This window comes from Mobula birostris, chromosome 15, assembly GCF_030028105.1.
Source record: "Mobula birostris isolate sMobBir1 chromosome 15, sMobBir1.hap1, whole genome shotgun sequence".
Lineage (NCBI taxonomy): Eukaryota > Metazoa > Chordata > Chondrichthyes > Myliobatiformes > Myliobatidae > Mobula > Mobula birostris.
Window position 1 is genome coordinate 19,697,782 of NC_092384.1, and position 21,827 is coordinate 19,719,608.

Consider the following 21,827-nt stretch of genomic DNA (forward strand, 5'->3'; position numbering starts at 1 on the left):
GTGCCTCTTTGTGACCCTGCACCAAATCTGGTTCATGCATCAGAACTTCCTTGCTGATCAACTTTAACTTCTGATTCTTCAGTGCTTCTGATCTGAACAGTTCCATCTGCGTGTTCGGTCCTTCTGCCCTCTTCCCTCTCTTTGTGATTCTCTCCAGGCCTACAAGCTGAGCCTTCGCCTAAAGGCAGATGCCTACCCATTGCAAAGACAGCTGTGCCTAGTAGAGCTCAGTATCCATTAGCAACAGACGCACTGATGTGCAGGAGATGTGTTCTTCTGTTACATAAGCAGCTGCATTGGAGAAATCTATCAATCATTATTAACTCTGCGAGGGCAGGATCATAGCTCACAGTTGTACCAGACCTGATCTATTCAGCACTTTGTCTGGTGCCTGCGGCTGAGAATAGTTCTGGGCAGGATCAAATTAAATCGGGGTTTAGCAACCTGATATTTGTTAGAGCTTTGATGCTGACTTGTTGCCAATCTCTGCTGAAATTTTATTTGAGGGAGAGTACATTAAAACAAGTGCGGAGCTGCTCAGTGGCGAGGGAGGACTGCAATAGCCCACAAGGAGGAGGTGTAACAGGTGGAGGGTATAAAATGTAAAAATGAATTGTGCTGTTGGAAAACGTCATCTAACAGATAGCCGGAAGAATTGTACTGTACTAAACAGTTCAAGTATAACTCTTTCCTTGCATTTACCATTACCAAGGCTGGAAAATTCCACCCAATGAGTGAGTATGGCACTGAAAACAAAACTGGAAATTAGTGATTATGTTCCCATTTCAGAAAATAGTGTATTTCTACAATCAAACTTTCAATTTACTTTCTGCCAATTTCAAATCATATCAGAGCAGTCGGTCCATCCTTCATTACTTCCTCCGCCTGTTGTACCTCGTCTTCGGGCACTGTTGCAATCCTTTCTGCGCTCCATCAAGCAGCCCAGGGATGTACTTTAACCCATCTGAAAGTTAAGAGCTTGGCGTCAAGATTGCGATGGAACAATAGTATAGCAGTGAGCGTTCAATTCCTGCCACTATCTGTAAGCAGTTTGTGACCTCGTGACTCTCTGGTTCCCTCCAGAGTCTCCAGTTTCCTCCCATTCCAAGCACAGCGTAAGTTTATTCCTCTCATGGGTGTAATTGGACAGTACAGGCCTGTTGCCCTGTTGTTTTTCTAAAACTAAAATATAAAGTCACTGTCAAAGTTCTAACAAATCTCAACTTGCTAACCTCCAATTTAATTTGGAGGCACCACGCCGGGAGGATGGGCACCAACCACTCACTGGTCCTTTTCACAGACACAAGTGCCCCATGGGTGCTGTTGCCCATTTTGTCCATGATGTTAGAGCCTAATACAGATTCCTCAGTTGTTGGTGGAATTGGGAATGGTAAACAGACAGCTCCACGCTCTTGTCTTTGATTCCATTTTATGACTATGCACTTCTAGATAGCCATTAGCACTGTTGAGACAGGAGCAGCTGGAATGATTTAATACCATTAAAAATCCCTTTTTGTATTGGTTCATGTGTTAACAAATGTTGTGTTTCATTCACTATATTACAGCAATAAGTTGTATTTTGTAATGCTTTAATGAAATATTTGTTCGGTGAAACAGACTGAGGTATTAGGATAGAAGACCGGTGACATTGTCAAAGAAGGATGTTTTAGGCTTCATCTTAGACAAGGGAGAAGCAAGGTTTAAGGAAGGAGTTGGAAGATTTGAGGGCTAGAGTTGAAAGTGGCAGGGAATGGTTAGGCAGAAATTGGCTCGGCAAGGCAGAAAATGGTTTAGCACAGCCAAGAAGGGCCAAAAGGCCTGTTTCTGTGCTGTAGGTTCTATGGTTCTATGGTTCTATGGAAATTCTGTGTGCTGGAGTTAAAGAAACAAAAGTGTTTGGAGCTTTACAGAACAGAAGAGGAAGAGTGTTTGGTATCTTGTGTAGCTGTTTCTGTGGATAACACAGTGGTACAGCTAGTAGAGCTACTGGTTCACAATGCCAGAGGCAGCAGTTCAATCCCTGTGTGGGGTTTCTACGTTTTCCCTTTGACCGCATAGGATTCCCTGGGTGCCCCAGGTTCATCTCCTATCCCAAAGGGGGGGGGGTGTGAGTGAGTGAGTGTTGGAACGTGGGGAGAGTGAAAGAAAATAAAGAATAAAATTCATGTAGTATTGGTGTTAAATAGGTTAGTAATGGTTGACATGATTTAGTGGGCCAAAGGGTATGTTTCTGCGCCGTATCTCCCAGTGATTCCGTGACTCTGACTCACCTGACCAGGTCAGATCTGCCACGTTGTTAGTGTGCCCTTCCTACTGTATCTTCCTTCAGCCAGCTGCCAGCTGAGGTTCAGACCAGCTATGACATACACCATGGGCAAGTGTCCACTCATCACTCGATATGCCCGGTTACCATCTGTTTGTCCTTGGGATACAATAGATGCAAATGCTAAATAAACATAAATAGTAGTTGGCATTAGTTTTTAATATTGAATGACAAAAAATAGTTGATGGATTCATTTCCAAGAAGCTAACTGTTTAGAACCACAGTTGACAACTAACAGGTTAACTATGGAGGTTCTCCACACAATGTTGTCTGCGATTCAGACAGGTTTACATTGAAGCCAAGAGTTTCCTGACTGTTAGTCCGCAAAAAGTTCTGGGAACATTGCAGTTCACTGGATTAACATGCTTACAAGCCCACAGAACCTGGAGGAAAGCGGCTGGCAGTGAATGTTGGAAAGACACAGCAGAACAGGCAGCTTCTGTGGAGAGAGAGGCAGAGTTAACATTTCAGGTTAATGACCTTGTAACGGAACTGGGAAATGTACAAATTTTCTCTTTTTATTTCAGAATTTTGCTGCTGAGCTGCCGAAGATTTTCAATCTTTCCACCATCAGACCTTTCCTCTCTCCCTGTTCCCGCTTTCTCTGAACTTGAAACTTGCTTTATCTCCAATCTTTCACAGTTCTGAACATAATTATTTTTCTGAAACATTATTTTTCTCTCTCTCCGTTTCCCCCTTCTCTCTTTCCCTCCTCTCTCTCTCCCTCCTCTCTCTCTTCCTCCTCTCTCTCCTCTCTGCTCTCTCTCCCCACACCCCTCCCCCACCTCCCAAGATGCTGCCTGGCCCGCTGAGCATTTGCTGCACTCTCTTCTTTTATTAGAAACTTCTACTTGCTCACAGAAGCTGTATTTCTCTCTGATATGTTGATTCAGACGGCTTCCGGAAGGTGGTGAATATTGAACAGAGTGGATTGGTGAAACCGGAGCGGGACGACACGGAATTCCAGCACGTGTACTTCCTCCGCGGCCAGGAGCACTTGTTGGAACACATCAGGAGAAAGGTGAGGACTTCAGCTTGTTCTGTAACGAAACACCAACGCCCTTCGCTCCAAGCCAAATTCTGGTCAGCGCCATAAAAGGGTGAAAGGGCGGCAGCGAGCAACACCGCTATTTGTGCTGTTGCCTCATGGCTCCACTGACCCGGATTTGCTCCCGACCACGGTTGCAGCCTGTGTGGGGATTTCACATTCTTTCTGTGACCACATGCATTTCCCCCATGGGCTCCAGTTTACCTAAAAGCATTTGGGTCTGTAGTTTTATTGGATGCAGTAAATTGCCCCTGGTATGCAGGGGAGAGTTACTGTGAATGTGGAGGATGGATTTACAGGGATAATTATTGAGAATAAATTGTTCTGTGAGCTGCTGTTTACTCAATGGTTTCCCGCATCAGGGAATATCGACTTGCACTGTAACAAGGTGGGTATTCATGAAGAGATTTTATAAATGACAGGTGAAATCTGAACCTGGGTTTGAGATGAAAGTGAAGGGATGAAATATTTTGTGCATTTTGAATCCAATGTCAGTCCACAGGTGAAGATTCCTGATAATCTAGCATCTGTGGATTACCTTACCCTTGAACCATGAGCTTGGCAAGAAAAGCAAATGAAAGTCACGGGTACTGCTAATCATCCTGTGGTTTGTTATATATGTTTATAACTGAAGGAGATGCTAAATTTCAGTTAGAGGTGAGTTAAAGTAAAGATGGAAATGGACCCCTGCTCTAGGGACAAGTGACCTTCAAAGACCATTTATTGCTATGTTGATTTGTGCACGATTCCTAATCCCCAGAATCTGCTCCAAGTTTCTGCCACCCACTTCTTTAGATTCCTTATCAATGTTCTGTTTCACCAGGATGTCAGATATTTGCACCTCCCAAATACACTGAACATTAGATGTATCAGAGTGTAGAATGAGAAATTCTCCATTGATTTAATACAGGTTGATAATGCATTCATTTTACCAGTTAACATTAACAGCTACTCTCTGTGGCCACTTTCTTAGCTACCTCCTGTACCTTCTAAAGTGGCCACTGAGTGTTTGCTTGTGGTCGTCTGCTGCTGTAGCCCATCCACTTCAAGATCCAACATTTTGTGTGTGTTTTTTTTTTCAGAGATGTTCTTCTGCACACCACTGTGTGGTTATTTGAGTTATTGTCACCTTCCTGTCAACTTGAACCAGTCTGACCATTCTTCTCTGACCTCTCTTTATCGACAAAGCGTTTTTGCCAATAGAACTGCCCCTCATCGGATACATTTTGTTTGGTCCATCATTCTCTGTTGTGTGTGAAAATCCCAGGAGATCAGCAGTTTCTGAGATACTCAAACCACCCCATCTGGCACCAACAATCATTCCACGGTCAAGTCACTCAGAACACATTTCTTCCCCATTCTGATGCCTGGTCTGAACAACAACTGAACCTCTTGACCATGCCTGCATATTTTAGGCATTGAGTTGCTGCCGCATGATTGGCTGATTAGATGTTTACATAAACAAGTATGCCTAATAAAGTGGCCACTGAGTGTATTCGAGCACAGTATTTACATTTGTAGCAGTGTGTTCCAAGCTTCTAAGGCTTTGTGCTTAGAAAATTTCTTGACTGTTGGAAAGCTTACCTTCAACTTTTCAATTGATTCCTCAACATGAGATTCTACTGAGGTTGGAAATCCAGTACAATGCTGGAGGAATTCAGCAGGTCAGGCAGCATCTAAACAAATGAATAAACAGTCGACATTTCAGACCAAGTCCGTTCATCAATTGAGTGTTCGTCCTAGATTGTCCAAACAGCAGAAATTGTTCCTTTCGATCTCCTATCAGTGCCAACTTGATTGAAAAGTTTGATTAGATAAGCTGTTCACAATCTATGTTCCATAGAAAGCAGCAAGTTAAGATTGTATTCCCAGGAATTGAGACAAACTATGTAATGTCTTCTCATAATTCAACCCTTGGAGTTCAGGTGTTACAGTGATAAATCAACACTGCACGTCCTCCATGTCCTTCCCCACTGTGCACCAAAGGGTCTTTATATTTATACATAGCATTGCTTCTGTCTTCATTTTAGGAAAAAGATTTAGTACAGCATTTGAATTCTTGATGGTTTTCATGACTTATCCAAGGCACTTTAATGGATCCCTGTAGAACAGAGGTTCCCAGCCTGGGGTGCACAGACCCCTTGCCCATGGCATAAAAAGGGTTTGGAACCCCTGCTGTAGAGGATCGCAGTAAGTTTATTTAGACAACCACTATGGCAAACTGTTTTTTTCTCTGTTTAGAATGTGTCTTGTTCTAGACTTTGTAATTCAGAAGTGGATAATCTCATATTTCTCTGCTTTGAAATCCATTTACTACTCTTTTAAGCATTAACATAATCATTTAATATCACTTGGTAATTTACTGATCTTGGCTGCCAGTTTTACAGTGCCATTCATCTCTCTGTGATTTTTGTGCCTTTTTAACCCATCATCTAGGCAATTTATCAAATGCAATGAATAGTTGCTGTTCAGCATTATGTAATTTGTGGAACATCAAACGGAACATCCTGCCAAATTGATGTACCCATTTTGTTTCCTACGGCTTAGCCTACTTCACCATTAGATCAGTAAGTTGTCTCCAGCTTTCCAAATTTTGACTTCTGCTAGCACTTTGTTATGATGGACATTATTGAGTATATCTGGGTACCTGTATTAACCATCTATAAACAACCCATTCTCCATTGCAGAAGGCTTCACTTTAAACATTTTAATCAGGTTCATCAGACAAGATTTGCATTGTGAAATGGTCCTCTGAGCTGTGGGGAAGGACGTGGAGGATGTGCAGTGTTGATTTATCACTGTAACACCTGAACTCCAAGGGTTAAATTATGAGAAGACATTGCATAGTTTGTCTCAATTCCTGGGAATACAATCTTAGCTTGTTGCTTTCTATAGAACTGTCCAAACAGCAGAGATTGAAAGGAACAATTTCTGCTGTTTGGAGAATCTAGGATGAACACTCAATTGATGAAGGGACTTGGTCTGAAATGTTGACTGCTAAGGTGTTGTTCATTTACTCTGTCCTTAATTACAGACTCCATCATTTCTAAACATATGTCAGGGAATCTTAACTATTGTCGTTTCATCTTCTCGGGTTCCTTAAATGACCAAATGGGGCATGCAGATATCTAGTCTATAAGACCAGTTGCTGAATTAGGGAAACTTTGGAAAGTTATGGGCAGGATATCTTGTATGTTATACTCCGAATCAGAATCAGGTTTAATAACTCTGCATCTTGCAAAGGTCTATATCAGTTTTTACCTCTATCATTAAATATTTTGTTGTTCCTTTACTCTTTACCTTTGTGGATTCTATTTTGCCACGTAGAGCGCTTGTCTTTTTGGGATGTAAAATGGTTTGGTACAACATTAAATTCTTCTCAGAATATTATACTTCTGTTGGTTTCCTTAATGTAGTTTCATCATGCAATCTCTATTTCATTGCATGCATGGAATTCAACCCTCTGGACGTTGGCTCGGGAAGAAGATGATCGAGAGTAGGTCCCATGGAATTCAACCCTGCTGGACTTGGGCTCAGGGAAGAGATAATTGAGAGTAGGTCCCATGGAATTCAACCCTGCTAGACTCAGGCTCAGGGAAGAGGTAATTGACAGTAGGTCCCCTGGGAGATGCTGATGGAATGTACAATTTGCTTTCCCTCAAATGGCTTTACTTGCTCTCACAGATGGATGTGAAAGATTCCATTACAAAGAAATTTTTCTGGTGTCCAAAGCAAAGATAAAATTAGCTTTATCTTTCACATTAACATTGAAATATTGTCATTTACATCAAAGCGTTGTCACAGAAAAGCATCATCCATCGTCAGGGACCCCCTTCCATCCAGGTCATGCTCACTTCTAGCTGCTGCCATCAGGAAGAAGGTACAGGAACTTTGGGACTCATGCTACCAGTTTCAGGAACAATTACTCCCCCTCAACCATTAGGCTCTTGAAGAAGAGGTGATAATTTCACACAATTTCACTTGCCTCATCACTATGGACTCACTTTTAGGAATTCTTCATCACATGTTCTCAATATTTATTGCTTATTTATTATTAATTATTGTTTCTTTCTTTATATTTGCACAGTTTGTTGTCTTTTGCATATTGGTTGTTTGTCTGTCCTGTTCGGTGACTTCTCTAACTTCCGCTAATGCCCCACCTCCCCCTCATACCCCATCCATTATTTATTTATATACACACATTCTTTCTCTCTCTCTCCTTTTTCTCCCTCTGTCCCTCTGACTATACCCCTTGCCCATCCTCTGGGCCCCCCCCCTTTTCTTTCTCCCTGGGCCTCCTGTCCCATGATCCTCTCATATCCCTTTTGCCAATCACCTGTCCCGCTTTGGCTCCATCTCTCCCCCCCTGTCTTCTCCTATCATTTTGGATCTCCCCCTCCCCCTCCCACTTTCAAATCTCTTACTAGCTCCTCCTTCAGTTAGTCCTGACGAAGGGTCTCGGCCCGAAACGTCGACTGTACCACTTCCTAGAGATGCTGCCTGGCCTGCTGCGTTCACCAGCAACTTTGATGTGTGTTGCTTGAATTTCCAGCATCTGCAGACTTCCTCATGTGTGGTGCTGTCTTTCATTGTGTTTCATGGATTTACTGAGTATGCCCGCAAGAAAACAAGTCTCAGGGTTGTATATGATGACATATGTACTTTGATAACAAATTCAGTTTGAACTTTGAAACATTGAAACATACAGTGAAGCCCATCGTTCCTATCAATTATCAACACAATCTGATAACTGTATCAGTCTGAGGAAGTTTTGCCACACTTTTGGTGCCAACGTATCATGCCCACAGCTTACTAACCCTAACCCAAACTTCTTTGGAATGTGAGAGGAAAGTGGAGGAAAACTTTATTGTCACAGGGAGAAAGTACAGATTTCCTACGGACAGCGGTGGGAATCGAACCTTGATCTTACAGCTGGTGCTGTAAAGCGTTGTGTGAACCATTATGATGCAGTGCTGTCCCACAGCGTATTTCGCAACACAGGTTAAATATATCCCACACAAGCAGCGAAACCAGATGAAGAAACCATTCGTTCCATTGTTGCAAAGTAGTAGTGGTGTCAAAATTCAGAATTTTATCTGCAAAGCATTTTGTGATCTAGATACTTTAAGTGTGCCGTGAATAAGCAATTTGCTCCTGGTTTTGATTGTATTTCAGGCCAAGTTACCTACTGCAGAAGGAGAGAGGAAAAGCACGAAGGAGAAAGAAAAAACTAGACTGAAGAATTTAGATTGAGGATTCTTAATCCTGCCCAGATGAGTAGAGATCAGGAATAGTAAATGGAAGTTCTCTTTAGGCCACCAAATAATAACATGAGTGGCAAGGTCATAAACTAAGACATATATGATACATGTGAGAATGGAATGGGGACTTTAATTTGCACATAGATTGGGTGAATCACCTTGATCAAGGCAATCTTCAGGAGGACTTCATAGAATGCATCCATGATAGCTTTCTGGAACAGCTTGTTAGTGAACCTACAAGAGGTAGTCTGGTGAACACAGCTGCGTTCACCAGCAACTTTGATGTGTGTGGCTTGAATTTCCAGCATCTGCAGAATTCCTCTTGTCTACAAGAGGTAATGCTATCTTAGATGCGGTTCTGTGCAATGAGACTTGTAGCTCGGGATCCTTTTGGAAAGAGTGCTCACAGTATGATTGAATTGTCATATAAATGTGATCTAAAACCAATACAAGGGATACTACAATGGAATGAAGTACAAGCTGACTAGTATAGACTGGGAATGCAGGCTATATGATGAGACAGTCTTTCAAAGAGATTTCTCTCGGTGCTCAACAAAAGTATATTCCAGTTAAAAGCAAGGACAGTATAGATCTTGAGAACCAGACTTAGATAACCAAGGAAATAAAAGAATGCATCAAATTGAAAGCTGGCACATACGAAGTCACCAAGAGAAGTGGGAAGTTGGAAGATTGGGAAATCTTTGAAAAGCAACAAAGAACCAATTGAGCAAGTAATAAAGGGAAGGGATGATAGATTATGAAAGTAAACTGGATAAAATGTAAAAACAGTAGAAGTTTTTACAATAATATAAAGCAAAAGCAGGTATCTAAAGTGAATATAGGTCCTTTGGAAGGTGAGAAGGGGGAATTAATATTGGGTACTGTGAAAATGGCTGAGGCCTTGATTGACTATTTGGTGTCAGTCTTTACGCTGGAGGACACGTCACATACCAAAAAAAGATGGTGAGGAGGAATTCGATATAAATCACTGTTACTAAAGAGGTGGTGATGAGCAAACTAGTAGCCCTAAAGTCCCTAGTCCTGATGAAATGCATCCGAGTACTGAAAGAAATGGCGGAAGTTATAGTTGATGTGTGTGTGTGTGTGTGTGTAATAATTTACCAAAATTCTGGACTCTAATCAAGTCCAGGTGGAATGGATGACACACCACTGTTTAAACAAGGATATTGGCAAAACGTTGGCCAGTTAGCTTAGCATCTGTTGTTGGGAAAATGCTTGAAGCTATCATTAAGGAAGAAATAACAAGACATCTGTAAAGAAGTATTTTCATCAGGTAGGCACAGCATGGATTCATTAAGGGCAGGTCGCGTTTGACAAACTTACTGGAGGATATAGAAGGAAACAAATAGATTTTGTATACTTGGATTTCCAAAGGCGTATGATAAGGTGCCGCAAAAGACTTATCAATCAGAAAGAATGTATGGAACTATGAGTAACGTATTAGCAATAAATAAAGCATTGAGTAGGTAAAAGAAAGCAGAGTTGGGTGTTTCTCTGGTTGGTAGTCAATGGTGAGACACAGGATTTGGTGCTGTTCACAATATGCATTAACAATGTAGAAGAGGGGTCTGAGTGTAGCATGTCTAAGCTTGCTGATGAACTAAACTGAGTGGAAAAGCAGATTGTGCAGAGGATGTGGAGATGCTGTAGAGAGTTATGAATAGGTTAAGTGAATGGGCAAGGGTCCGGCAGATGGAGTACAATGTTGGTAAATGCAAGGTCATCCACTTTGGAAAGAAAATAAAAGATCAGATTATTATTTAAATAGTGAAAGACTGCTGTTGTCCAGAGGGACTTAAATGGATTTATGCATGAATCATAAAAGGTTGGTTTGCAGGTGCAACAGGTTATCAAGAAGGTAAATGGAATATTGGTGTCTATTGCTAGAGAGATTGAATTTAAGAGAAAGGAGGTTATGCTGCTACTACACAGAGTACTGGTGAGGCTGCTCTTGGAGAATTGGCCTCCTTCCTCAAGGAAATGTAGACTGGCCTTGGAGGTGGCATAGAGGAGGTTCACTAGGTTACCTCCAGATGAGGGGATTGGCCTATAAGGAGGTAAATGCCCTCATCCTTTTGGAAGGAGTAAGGGGAGATTGAGTTACCTGGGACTGTACTCACTGGAATTTAAAAGAATGAGAGGGGATCCTATAAAAACAAAGAATTATGAAAGAGAGAGATAAGATAGAGGCAGGAAATCTGTTTCCACTGGAAAGTGAGACAAGAACTAGGGGACAACTTCAAGATTTGGGGGAATAGATTTAGGACAGATAAAGGCAAACTGCTTTTCTTAGGAAGTTGTGAATCTGTGGAATTCTCTGCCTACAGAAATGGTAGAAGCTACCTCATTAAATATATTTCAGTCACAGTTAGATATATTTTTATATAACGGGAATTAAGGGTTAGGGGGAAAAGGCAGCTAGCTGGAGCTGAGTCCATGGCCAGATCAGCCATGATCTTATTGTGTGGTGGAGCAGGCCCAATGGGCCAGATGGCCAACTCCTGCTCCTATTTCTTAAGTAAAGTGGAATGAACATATAACAATCCTACTCCTTCATTCATTTGATGCTACTGCTACTCAACAAACTTTAAATGAAAGTATGAAACATGGAATTTTTTTAAAAAAGTGACAAAGAATTTGTGGAGAAAATGTGGAAGTATAGGTTTCCCCCGCCATCCAAAGGTAGAGCGTTCTTATGAAACTGTTCATAAGCCAAAATGGCGTAAAGCAAAGCAATTACCATTAATTTATATGGGAAAAATTTTTGAGCGTTCCCAGACCCAAAAAATAACCTACCAAATCATACCAAATAACACTAACATATAGTAGAGACGGCCTACAGGGACGAGGTCCAGCACCTGGCTGCGTGGTGTGCCAACAGCAATCTGGCCCCTAACACCTAGAAGACCAAGGAGATTATTGTGGACTTCAGACATGCCAGGAGTCACACTCACATCCCCATCTACATCAACAGAACTGTAGTGGAGCGTGTATCAAGCTTCAAATTCCTTGGTGTCCACATTTCCGAGGATCTCACCTGGTCCCTGAACTCCTCCATCCTGATCAAAAAGGCACAACAGCGCCTTTATTTCCTGCGGAGTATGAAGCAAGCTCACCTCTGTCCCAGGATACTGACGGACTTTTACCGCTGTACCATTGAGAGCATACTCATCAACTGCATCTCAGTGTGGTATGGCAATTGTCCCGAATCGGACCGTAAAGCACTCCAGCATGTGGTGAAAACTGCCCAGCAGATTATTGGTACCCAATTTCCCACCATTGAGAGCATCTACCATAAACGCTGCCTGGGCAGGGTGAAAAGCATTATCAAGGATGCATCTCACCCTAACCGTGGACTTTTTAGTCTCCTCCCATCCGGTAGGCACTACAGGAGCCTCCGCTCCCGCACCAGCAGGCACAGGAAGAGCTTCTTCCCTGAGGCTGTGACCCTGCTGAACCTCTCATCACAGCGCTAAGCAGTATTGCATCCGTATTGTACTGTTTCAGTACCTTTATACTTGTGTGCTGTAGCACTTTTTTAATTTGCAGTTATTTTGTAAATAACACTATTCTTTGCATTTCTGGTCAGATGCTAACTGCATTTCATTGGCTTTGTATCTGTACTCAGCACAATGACAATAAAGTTGAATCTAATCTGATCTAATCTATAAGCAGGAATGATGTGATAAATACACAGCCTATATAAAGGAGAAATAATGTATGTACAATGTAGTCTCACTTAACAGAATCAGGAAGATTTAGCCAAAACCGATTTGTAGAAAAAGAATCAGCACGTACACACACCTGCGCACACACCTGCCCGCACAAGGCTTCACGTTCATGGTAGTCTTTCTCGGGATAAACACAAGTTTAAAGCAGGCGTCTTTTTTCGTAAAAGCTAAAATCCTCTTTTAGTTAGCGAAAACAGGTTCAAATGTAGGCCTTTCGTAAAAGTGAAGTGGCGTAAAGCGAACGTTTGTAAAGCAGGGGACTCCTGTATACGAATATTTTTGGAATTAGACAGGAATTTTTCCAGGTTAAGATGCATAATATTTCATGAGTGCTTATCATCTGGATGGAGTGAGCACTTGTGACCCAATGTCTGCTCCTCCTTAGTCGACTGCAAGCCCATAATGAGCCTCAGTTTCTTTTCTTTCCACCCCAGGTATCAGTTGTGAAGAGTGAAGAGACCAAAGTACGCCAGGAGGACGTCAGCAAGCTGTTGTACGACATGCAGCTAATGCGAGGTCATCAGGAGAGCATGGACTGTCGACTAAAGGACATGAAACAGTTAGTACCTGCTGCGGGGCACTGAAATTAAACATGAAGTAATGAGATGAGATCTGGTTACGTCCATCTAACGAGAGACTGGATGTCCAAAATGGATCTAAAATCCAGATTCAAATCCTGTAGTTCAGTTGTAAACATGGACACGAAATGTATCAGGCCAATCCCAGATATGGAGTCGTAGAGTACAGAGTGAGGCTTTTCAGTCCCACTTGCCCATGCTGATGTAGATGCCTATCTGAGCCAGTCCCACTTGCCTGCATTTGGCTCGTATCCTTCTGAACGTTTACTAGCCGTGAACCTGTCCAAAAGCCTCTCCAAAAGTTGTTAATGCAGTCGCCTCAGCAGCTTCCTCTGAGCTTTCAGTAAGACTGTCTTTATTCAGAGTTTGGGTAGGATTGTCTTTAACACTCTGTTCCTCTTCAGTCAGAATGAAGTTTTGTGGCGAGAAGTCGTGTCTCTTCAGCAGAAGCACAGTCAGCAGCAGAAAGTGATCAACAAGGTGGGAGTTTCCGTTCAGGGTCAGACCGCTCCTGAAAGAATGTGTCGGTCCTGTCGGTTGCTGGTGGCTGGGGTAATTTGTGGGGACCTCCTCCCAGATCCTTGGGAGTTTGGTTCCAGAACCCAGCATCAGAAAATGTACAAAAACAGTCCTTCCTTTTGATATTGCCCTCCTTCCCAACAGAAAAACTGCCTAAACTACCAGTCACTCAGTCTGATAAAAGAGCAAGTTCACCTGAGAAATTTAGTTTATGAAGTCTTTTAATTTCCCAGTACAACAGCCCACACATTCACAATATGAATGCTGTCCTGATGAAATACTGTGTAGAGTGACAGTGCTTTTCCAGTACAGATGCAGATAACTGGTAATTTCACTGTAATATAAGCCTGGTGATGGCATTGTTGAATGTGACTGAGAAATAGTACTCAGCAAAAATCTTAGGCACATATATCTAGCTAGTGTGCCTAGGACTTTTACATGGTACCATAGTAATTTTATGTATTGCTCCGTAATGCTGCTACAAAACAGAACTACTTTCATGATACTGTATATGTGAGTGATGAATCTGATTCTGATAGGGGTCTCTATTGTGGACTGAGAGGGGGCAGGGGACAGGGAGAGGGGAATCATGGTTGGGAAAAGAAGAGAGGAGAGGGGAGAGAGCAGGAAGCACCAGAAAAATATTCTGTAATGATCAATAAACCAGCTGAAATTAAGTGGCCTTGCCTGGTGTCTCAGGGCCGGGCGTGACTGCACCTGCACCACCCCCTGCCCCACCCCTCCCACCATTCCCAACATCCTTTGCTCCCACCAGATTGACCAACTCGCTGTCCGCTCCACGTTAACAAATACAGCACTGTGGAAAAGTCTTCGGCATCCTAGCTATATCTTATGTGCCAAAGACTTTTGTGCAATAAAGTAAATTGTGTCAAATGCAGCAGATTGTGTTCAGCCTATACAAAACGCAGCGAAGGCTGCCTCTGGAGTGTTGCACCCCATTCTATTCAACGGCCTTTAGGAAGGATGTGAAAGGTCCTTCTGAGGGAGCAGGGAAAGCTTGCTGGATACACAAGGGGATACAGCAGCAAAGTTAGACTGGGGGAACAGGCATTACTCTAAAAGCAACGAAAGTTGAGTGGACAATTATTAAAGTTAATACAATTAATTAAAGCCTTGCAGCTTTTGCCCCAAACTTTGAAACTGACTATGACTGGTTTAGATGGTAAGAACAGGAGGAGGATCAGACGTAAGATGCTGGAGGAAATGAGCAGGTCAGGAATGGAGAGGAATAGACAGTCAATGTTTCGGGCTGAGGCCCTTCATCAGGACGCGTGCATGTTACTCTGGATTTCCAGCATCTGGAGAATCTCTTGTGTTTAAGAATAGAAGGAAACCTATCCCTTCAGGGCAGACAGATTTAAAGTTTTGGGCAAAAGCTGCAAGGGAGTTTGAGTAAAAATGTTCTTACAGTGACATTACTTATGACCGGGGGAGCTGTCTATCAGAGTGGTGGAAGCAGGGTCAGTCAGGACTTCGAAAGGGAAACCGAATGCTCTTGAGAGGAAATCCAAGTGCAGGGATTGAGGGGATTGCCGGGGAGGCAGCCTTGAGTCGATAGTTCAAAGTCCTTCGTGTAAGTTGCTAGGAAATGTGAAAATAATTATTGGCTTTGCTGACATGGCACTAACATGATTGCTGTGGTAAGGATAGACACAGACTTGATGGGTTAGCTGGCTGCTTTCTGCACTGATTCAAACAATCCTCAATTTACTGCACTTTTCTAGCAAAATTACACTACTTCAACTGGGAGAAGTTGCTGTTATTTCTTTCACAAATTCAATTTTGGCCACTCTTCAAACAGATGGTTTACTGAGTGAGTTAACTCTGTTTGCTCTGAGGCCAGACAGCTGCTTCATCTCATCTCCAACTTGTTGGCGGACACAAGTGTTAACAAACTGAAATTAAAGTCGGTTGTTTGAATCACTCAACTGATACAGTGCAGGAGGAAGTCAACGGACCAGTCATGTCTTCCACCAGGGCCTGCATGGAAGAGAAAGTCAGCCCTTTCTTTCCAGAGCACTAGTGTTCATCTTCAGGTAGTTGCCACCATATCAACAGGCCTGACAGCATATTGACCTGCAAAATGATTTTATACTGCAGAGGGATGAGAAAGACTGTGAGGGAATGAGAGGTGTGGATGTGTCACAGCAGGGAAAATGTTTGGGGGTTTGTTGAGACATAGTTATGTAGGGTGGTCAGGAAGTGGGGTAAACACAGGACTGAGTGAGGGAGCTCAGGCTGGAGGTGAGTGGCCACGGGGAGAATGTGCAGAATCAGCTTTAACCCTGACCAGGTGATTAACATTGGATGGAGAGTGTGACAGGTCATACGCTGACTCACTCTGCTAACACTTGCCTTTGATCTCTGTTAACAGCTGATTCAGTTCCTGCTCAGCCAACTGCAATCAAACCATGGCAGCATGGGGCTGAAGAGAAAGCTGTAAGTACTGAGATCACCAGAGTGTGACTGATTCCCATTCACTGGCCAGGCTCAACTCTGAATGGTCAGCTGACCTGTTACCATGAGAACGATGAGTCAGTAGGTTCAGAATGCTGAGTAAGACCTGATGACCCATTCATTCAGGGCTCTCTGCTGCGGTGAGCAGATATTCCACCATGATGTACAATAAGCCTTGCCAGCTCACACTCCATTGTTCTTGGGACTCGGGTCTGGGGCTAGGAGAACATTTGTTTCCTGTAATCTGCCTGGAGCACGGAGGAAGATGATGCTGATCACTGATATTCAGAACCTGAAAGCTGACAGCTTTACATGTTTGTTCAGTAGCGTGCTCAAAAGCTGATCTCGAGGAAACGTGAGTTTTTAAAATGCCAAGTGCCCGGCTGGAATGGAATATAACTTGTGTTCAGTAAAAGCTAAACTCGTTACCCTTACCATGGAATAAACTTCAGATCCTGGGAATGTTATTGCACATTCCATTGGCAGCAAGTAATCAGAATCCCCAAGAATAGACGGTATCTCCCCCTGGATAGATATCAGGGCAGTAATTGTATGTGATGTAAATCGGTGTACTGTATGTGTTCAAGTGATGAAGTTACTGAAAGCAACAGAAGATGTTGCAAAGCCTTGCAACATAAAGTCTCAGCCCAAAACATTGACTGTATATTATTCTCCATAGACACTGCCCGAACCATAATACCATAAGACACAGGAGCAGAAATGATCATCCGACCTGTTGAGTGTGCTCCACCACTCCACAGTGCTGATGTATTATCCCTCCCAGCCCTACGGAGGGGAAGCTAAGACCAGAGGACACGGCCTCAAAATCCTTTTAGAATGGAGATGAATTTCTTTAGCCAGAGTGTGGAATTCATTACCACAGCCAGCTGTAGAGGTCAAATCATTGGATACATTTAAGGTGAAGGTTGATAGGTTCTTGATTTGTTGGGGCATTAACAGGTACAGGAGAAGGCAGGAGATTGAGGCCGAAAGGAAAACTGGATCAGTCAAGATGAAATGGTAGAGCAGACTTGATGGGCTAAATGGCCCTCATTCTGCTCCTGTATCTTATGGTCTTCTGTACATTCTCCTGTCTTCCCTCCATAGCCTTCGATGCCCTTACTAATCAAGAACCTATCAACCTTCAAAGATTCGGCGTACATTTACTATCGAAGTACATATAAATGATACAATCCTCGAGATCTGTCTGCTTACTGGCAGCCACAAAACAAGTCGTCCAAAAGAACCCAAATGAACACAAATTATGCAAACAATAGAAACCAGCAACAGTATTCTGAACCAAATTAAATCCTTAGATTGGGAGTGGGGGGGGGTGATGATCGTATGTTCTATTTTGTGTGTGTGGTGGGGGGGTTGAGTTTGCTGTTTCTCTTTGTACTGACTTCTATGTTTTTCTTTGTTTCGTGGCTATCTGGAAAAGAAGAATCTCAGAGTTATATATTGCATGCACACACATACTTTGATAATAAATGAGCCTTTGAACCCCCGGAGCAGCCCAGAATAGGCCCAAAGCCTTGGTTTCTGTTCATCATATTAGCAGGGCAAACCACTGCGAAGCTCACAGACATGAAACACAGCAGACTCGACAGTCTCACAGCCCCAGCACGAAATCAGCCCACTCCTCACCTCTGGTCCTGACACCTTGCCTTTCCAGTCTGCCTGGGCCTACGTTTAAATTGTCCAGACAGCAGATCATACCTCACATTAGGACTGAGGAGCTGCCGCAGTGGCCTAGACCTCACTGCCCATTCCGAAGCTGTTCTTGACGTCACCAAATCGAGTCAGCACTCAGAGCCATCCAATGTCGCATCCGGGTTAGTTGGATGAGCGTCGAAGCTCCTCTGCCTTGATGACTCCTCTTCAAATCGCTAATTCCAACTCCATCTGTGACCCTGTCTCCAATACGTTACATTTCAACTTTGCAACACACCAGCACGCCTCATCCCTCCAGTCAGCTTCTCTCACCTCTTTGTTGTTTGTGCAGATTGTTTACCACAATTTACTTCAGAAAAGGTATTAATAATGTTTTCAGTCAAATTTCTTGCCTTTTGAGCTACCAGTAAGCTGAAAAAGGATCTAGTGTTTACCTGGATGATCTTGCTTGCCTTCAGCAGCGCCATCTTAAACCAGATTTCGCTTTAAATATACCCAATGACTTGGCTTCTGCTGTGTTTTGCAACTCCAGAAAACCTCAGTCAAGTTGGTAAGGCACAACCTGCCTTGCACAAAGCCATGCCAGCTCTCCCTAAGTAGGCCATGAGTTTACAAATGCTCATCCCTAAGAATTTTCTCCAGCAATTTCCCTACAACGGACGTAAGACTCGCCAGTCTATAGTTCCCAGGATTTTCCCTTGTTCCCTTCTTAAATCGAGCGAAAACGTTCACCATTGCCAATCTGCAGAACCTTGCCTGTGCCTGGAGAGGTCACAATGATACTGGTCAAGGGCCCGGCAATCTTGTCTCTTGCATCCTTCAATAACCTCCGGTAAATCCCGTCAGGCCCTGAGGACTTATCCACCTTAATCCTCATTAGGAGACCCAACACATCCTCCTCCTTGATACCTAAACGCCCTAATATATTTATACCCTCAGCACTGATCTCATGGTCCTCCCTTGGTAAATACCGAAGCAAAGTACTCATTTAAGTACCTCACACACATTCTCTACATCCAAATAAATCTTCCTCCCTTTATCCTTGAGTGGTCTCATCTTCTCCCTCGTTAGCCTCTTGCTTTTGATGTGTGTATAGAATGCCTTAATTGTACTTGCCAAGAACTTTCTGTGGCCCCCTCCTGACTTTCCTAATTCCCTTCTTCTTTTCTGGCTTCTTTATACTCCTCGTACTTCGTTTGATCCCAATTTCCAAACCTTTACATCCTTTTCCATTTTCTTCTTGACTAAATTCATCACCCCTCTGGACATCCAAGGTTCTCTTCTCATTCTGTCCCCGTCCTTCTTTCTAACAGGAACATACCTTTCCTGTACTCTGTTCAACTGATCTTTAAACACCCTCCACAGGTCTAATGTGGATTTGCCTGAGAAAAGATGTTCCCAATTAACAATCCTTAGTTCCAACCTAATGCCCTCATAATTTGACCTTCTCCAATTTAAAACTGTCCTACAAAGACCATACCTATCCTTACCTATAACTATCCAGAAAGATGAGGATTTGAGATCACTGTTCCCTAACTTTTCACCCCCTGAAAGGTCAGTCACCTGGCCAGACTCACTATCCAGCACCAAGTCCAGTTCAGCCCCTCCTCTCATTAGACCAGCCACATATTGATTTAGGAAAACTTCCTGGATACACTTAACAAATTCAGCCCCATGTGAACCCCTAGCACTAAAAAGGTCCCAATTTATATTGGGGAAGTTGAAATCCCCCATGACAATAACCCTATTATTTTTAGACATTTCCTTAATCTGATTATGTATCCATTCCACAATGTCTCGGAGACTATTGGGGGCGGGGGGTGAGGATGGTCTGTAGTACAATCCCATCAGTGTGATTACACCCTTCCTATTCCTGAGTTCCATTGAAATGGACTCAGTGTCTGACCCCTCCGTTGTGTCTCCCCTGAGAGCAGCTGTCATACTATCCCTCATTAGTAGTACACCTTCACCCCCTCTCGTTTACCTCCTCTGTCTTTTCTAAAACTTTGAAAATCTGGTACATTAATCACCTTCTCTCAACCAAGCTTTAGTAATGGCTACAACATCGTAGTTCCATGTACTGATTCATGGTCTAAGTTCGTCACCCTTATCCATCGTACTCCAGTGTTGAAATATATACACTTCAATCTATCTGACTCAACATACAGTACCAATTATTTTGATTTTAGCCTTCCAACACTTTCCCTGACAACTATTTTCCAGTCCAATCCCTAGCTGACCTGGGGCTCTGGTTCCCACCCCTCAGCAAAAGTATTTCAAACTCTTCCGAGTAGCCTCAGCAAACCTTGTGGCCAGGATCTTGGTTCTCCTCCAGTTCAGGTGCAACATGTCTCTTTTGTACAGGTCACCCCTTCCTCAGAAATGGTTCCAATGATCCAAGAACTTGAAACCTTGTCCTCTTCAGCCACTCATTCATCCGTGCTATCACCCCATTCCTACCTGCACTCGCTGGTGGCACAGAAATCTAGAGATTACGGCCTTGGAGGTCCTTCTCTTCAGCTTCTTCCCTAACTCTACATACTCACTGTGTAGGACCTCTTCCCTTTTTTTGCCCATGTCATTGCCACCAATATGCACCTAGACCTCTGGCTGTTTCCCCCTCCTCCTTATCTATATCCTGCAGCTGCTCCAATACATCATGGACCCAAGCAACTGGGAGGCAACAAACTGCCCTGGTGTCTCTTTTGTGGTCTCAGGATGTCCTTTCTGTCCCCTATCGACTCCCCTATAACTACCATACTGCCTAACTTTACCCTTCCCTGTCGAGCCACAGTTGCCACCAGCCTGGCTGCTGCTGCTGTGGTCTAATGGATCATACCTCCCCCCCCCCCACAGTATCCAGAGAGGTATACTTGTTCCCAATGGGAATGGCTACAGGGGAACTCTGCACTGACTTCCTAATCCCCTTCCCTCTCCTGGTGATCACTCGTCTACTGTCTGAAGGCAGTACTCTGGGTGTGACCACCTCTTCAAAATGTCTTGTCTAGAATAGCTCCAGCACCCAAATGATTCTGAGTACATCCAACCCCAGCTCAAACACCTTGACCCCATCAGTCAGGCGCTGAAGTTGGGTGCACTTCCCGCAGGAGTAGTCATCAGAGAAACCGTCAGGTATCCTGAATTCCCACGTCTGACTGGAGGAGCATTTCATTGTGACTACTCTATACTTAAATAACGAGGATTACCTCTTCGTAACTGTGCCTCCACGCGTTCATGCTGAAGCCTGCTAAGCCAAAGCCTTCCCATTCTCCCACTGGCTCACTCAAACTGTGGCCGCTCTGCTTGAGCCTGTCTCCCTCTTATTTGCAGCTGAGTTTAGGGCTTTGATGCTGACATCTACGGCACCTGCACCATCTCAAAAAGACCAGGCTTGCCAGAATCTGACCCCTACGGCACCTGCACCTTCTAAAAAAGACCAGGCTTGCCAGAATCTGCTCCTTTTATGCTCTCTCCCAACTTCCATAGTGCTCTAACACAACATTCACACTCCCTGTGTCTCCAGAAAGGTTTGCAAAGGTATCCTCTGACCTGGACAGAGGGTATTGCTCTACTTTCAGTACCGGATTGATGGTGAACTTAAAATCTTGGTAGATCCTGACAGAACCATTCTTCTAGGCTGGAGAGATCACTGGCATTGCCCTCGGACTCCATTCAACCTTGGAGAGAATTTCTCCAGCTCCATGCTATCCAGCTCAGTGGCTACTCTATCACTGATGGTATAAGGAAATGGACAGACTTTGTAAAACTTGGCTGTGGTGTTTAACATTATTTTACCTTTGATATGTTTGAGTTTTCCAATGCCATCCTTGACCACTGCTTTTCTTAATTCCCTTTTGGTTGACAAGGGATGTGGCATACAGTTGGTGACTAGATCTCCAGTTAAGTTGTGATTGGCTCAGCCAGTCATGCCACTACAGTTCTGACCCTCCTGTTTTTACCACGTACAAGCCCAATTTGGCTTGTTGATTGTTGTATTTCACAGTTGCGAATGTCATTCCCACAGGAGTTATATTTTCTGCAGTATAAGCTCTCGGTCGGATATCTGCAGGCTTCGGCTTAGTATCTTTGAAATGACATTCAATCTCACTTTGTAGAATGGCTGAAATAGCCGAGTAGGTGTCCAGTTCCATTTTAATTAATTTGCCGCTCACTTCTACTGTTTTTTTTTGATAC

General features: G+C 43.4%; 1 protein-coding gene across 1 annotated transcript in view; it reads left to right on the forward strand.

Moving 5' to 3' along the window:
• Nucleotides 1-21,827, forward strand: part of hsf4 (heat shock transcription factor 4) — a 79,151-nt gene that overhangs the window by 22,999 nt on the left and 34,325 nt on the right. The window contains exons 3-6 of the mRNA XM_072279363.1: nucleotides 3,217-3,344; nucleotides 12,819-12,943; nucleotides 13,367-13,442; nucleotides 15,877-15,941. Of these exons, the coding sequence (XP_072135464.1) occupies nucleotides 3,217-3,344; nucleotides 12,819-12,943; nucleotides 13,367-13,442; nucleotides 15,877-15,941 (394 nt within the window). The remainder of the gene's footprint in view (nucleotides 1-3,216; nucleotides 3,345-12,818; nucleotides 12,944-13,366; nucleotides 13,443-15,876; nucleotides 15,942-21,827) is intronic.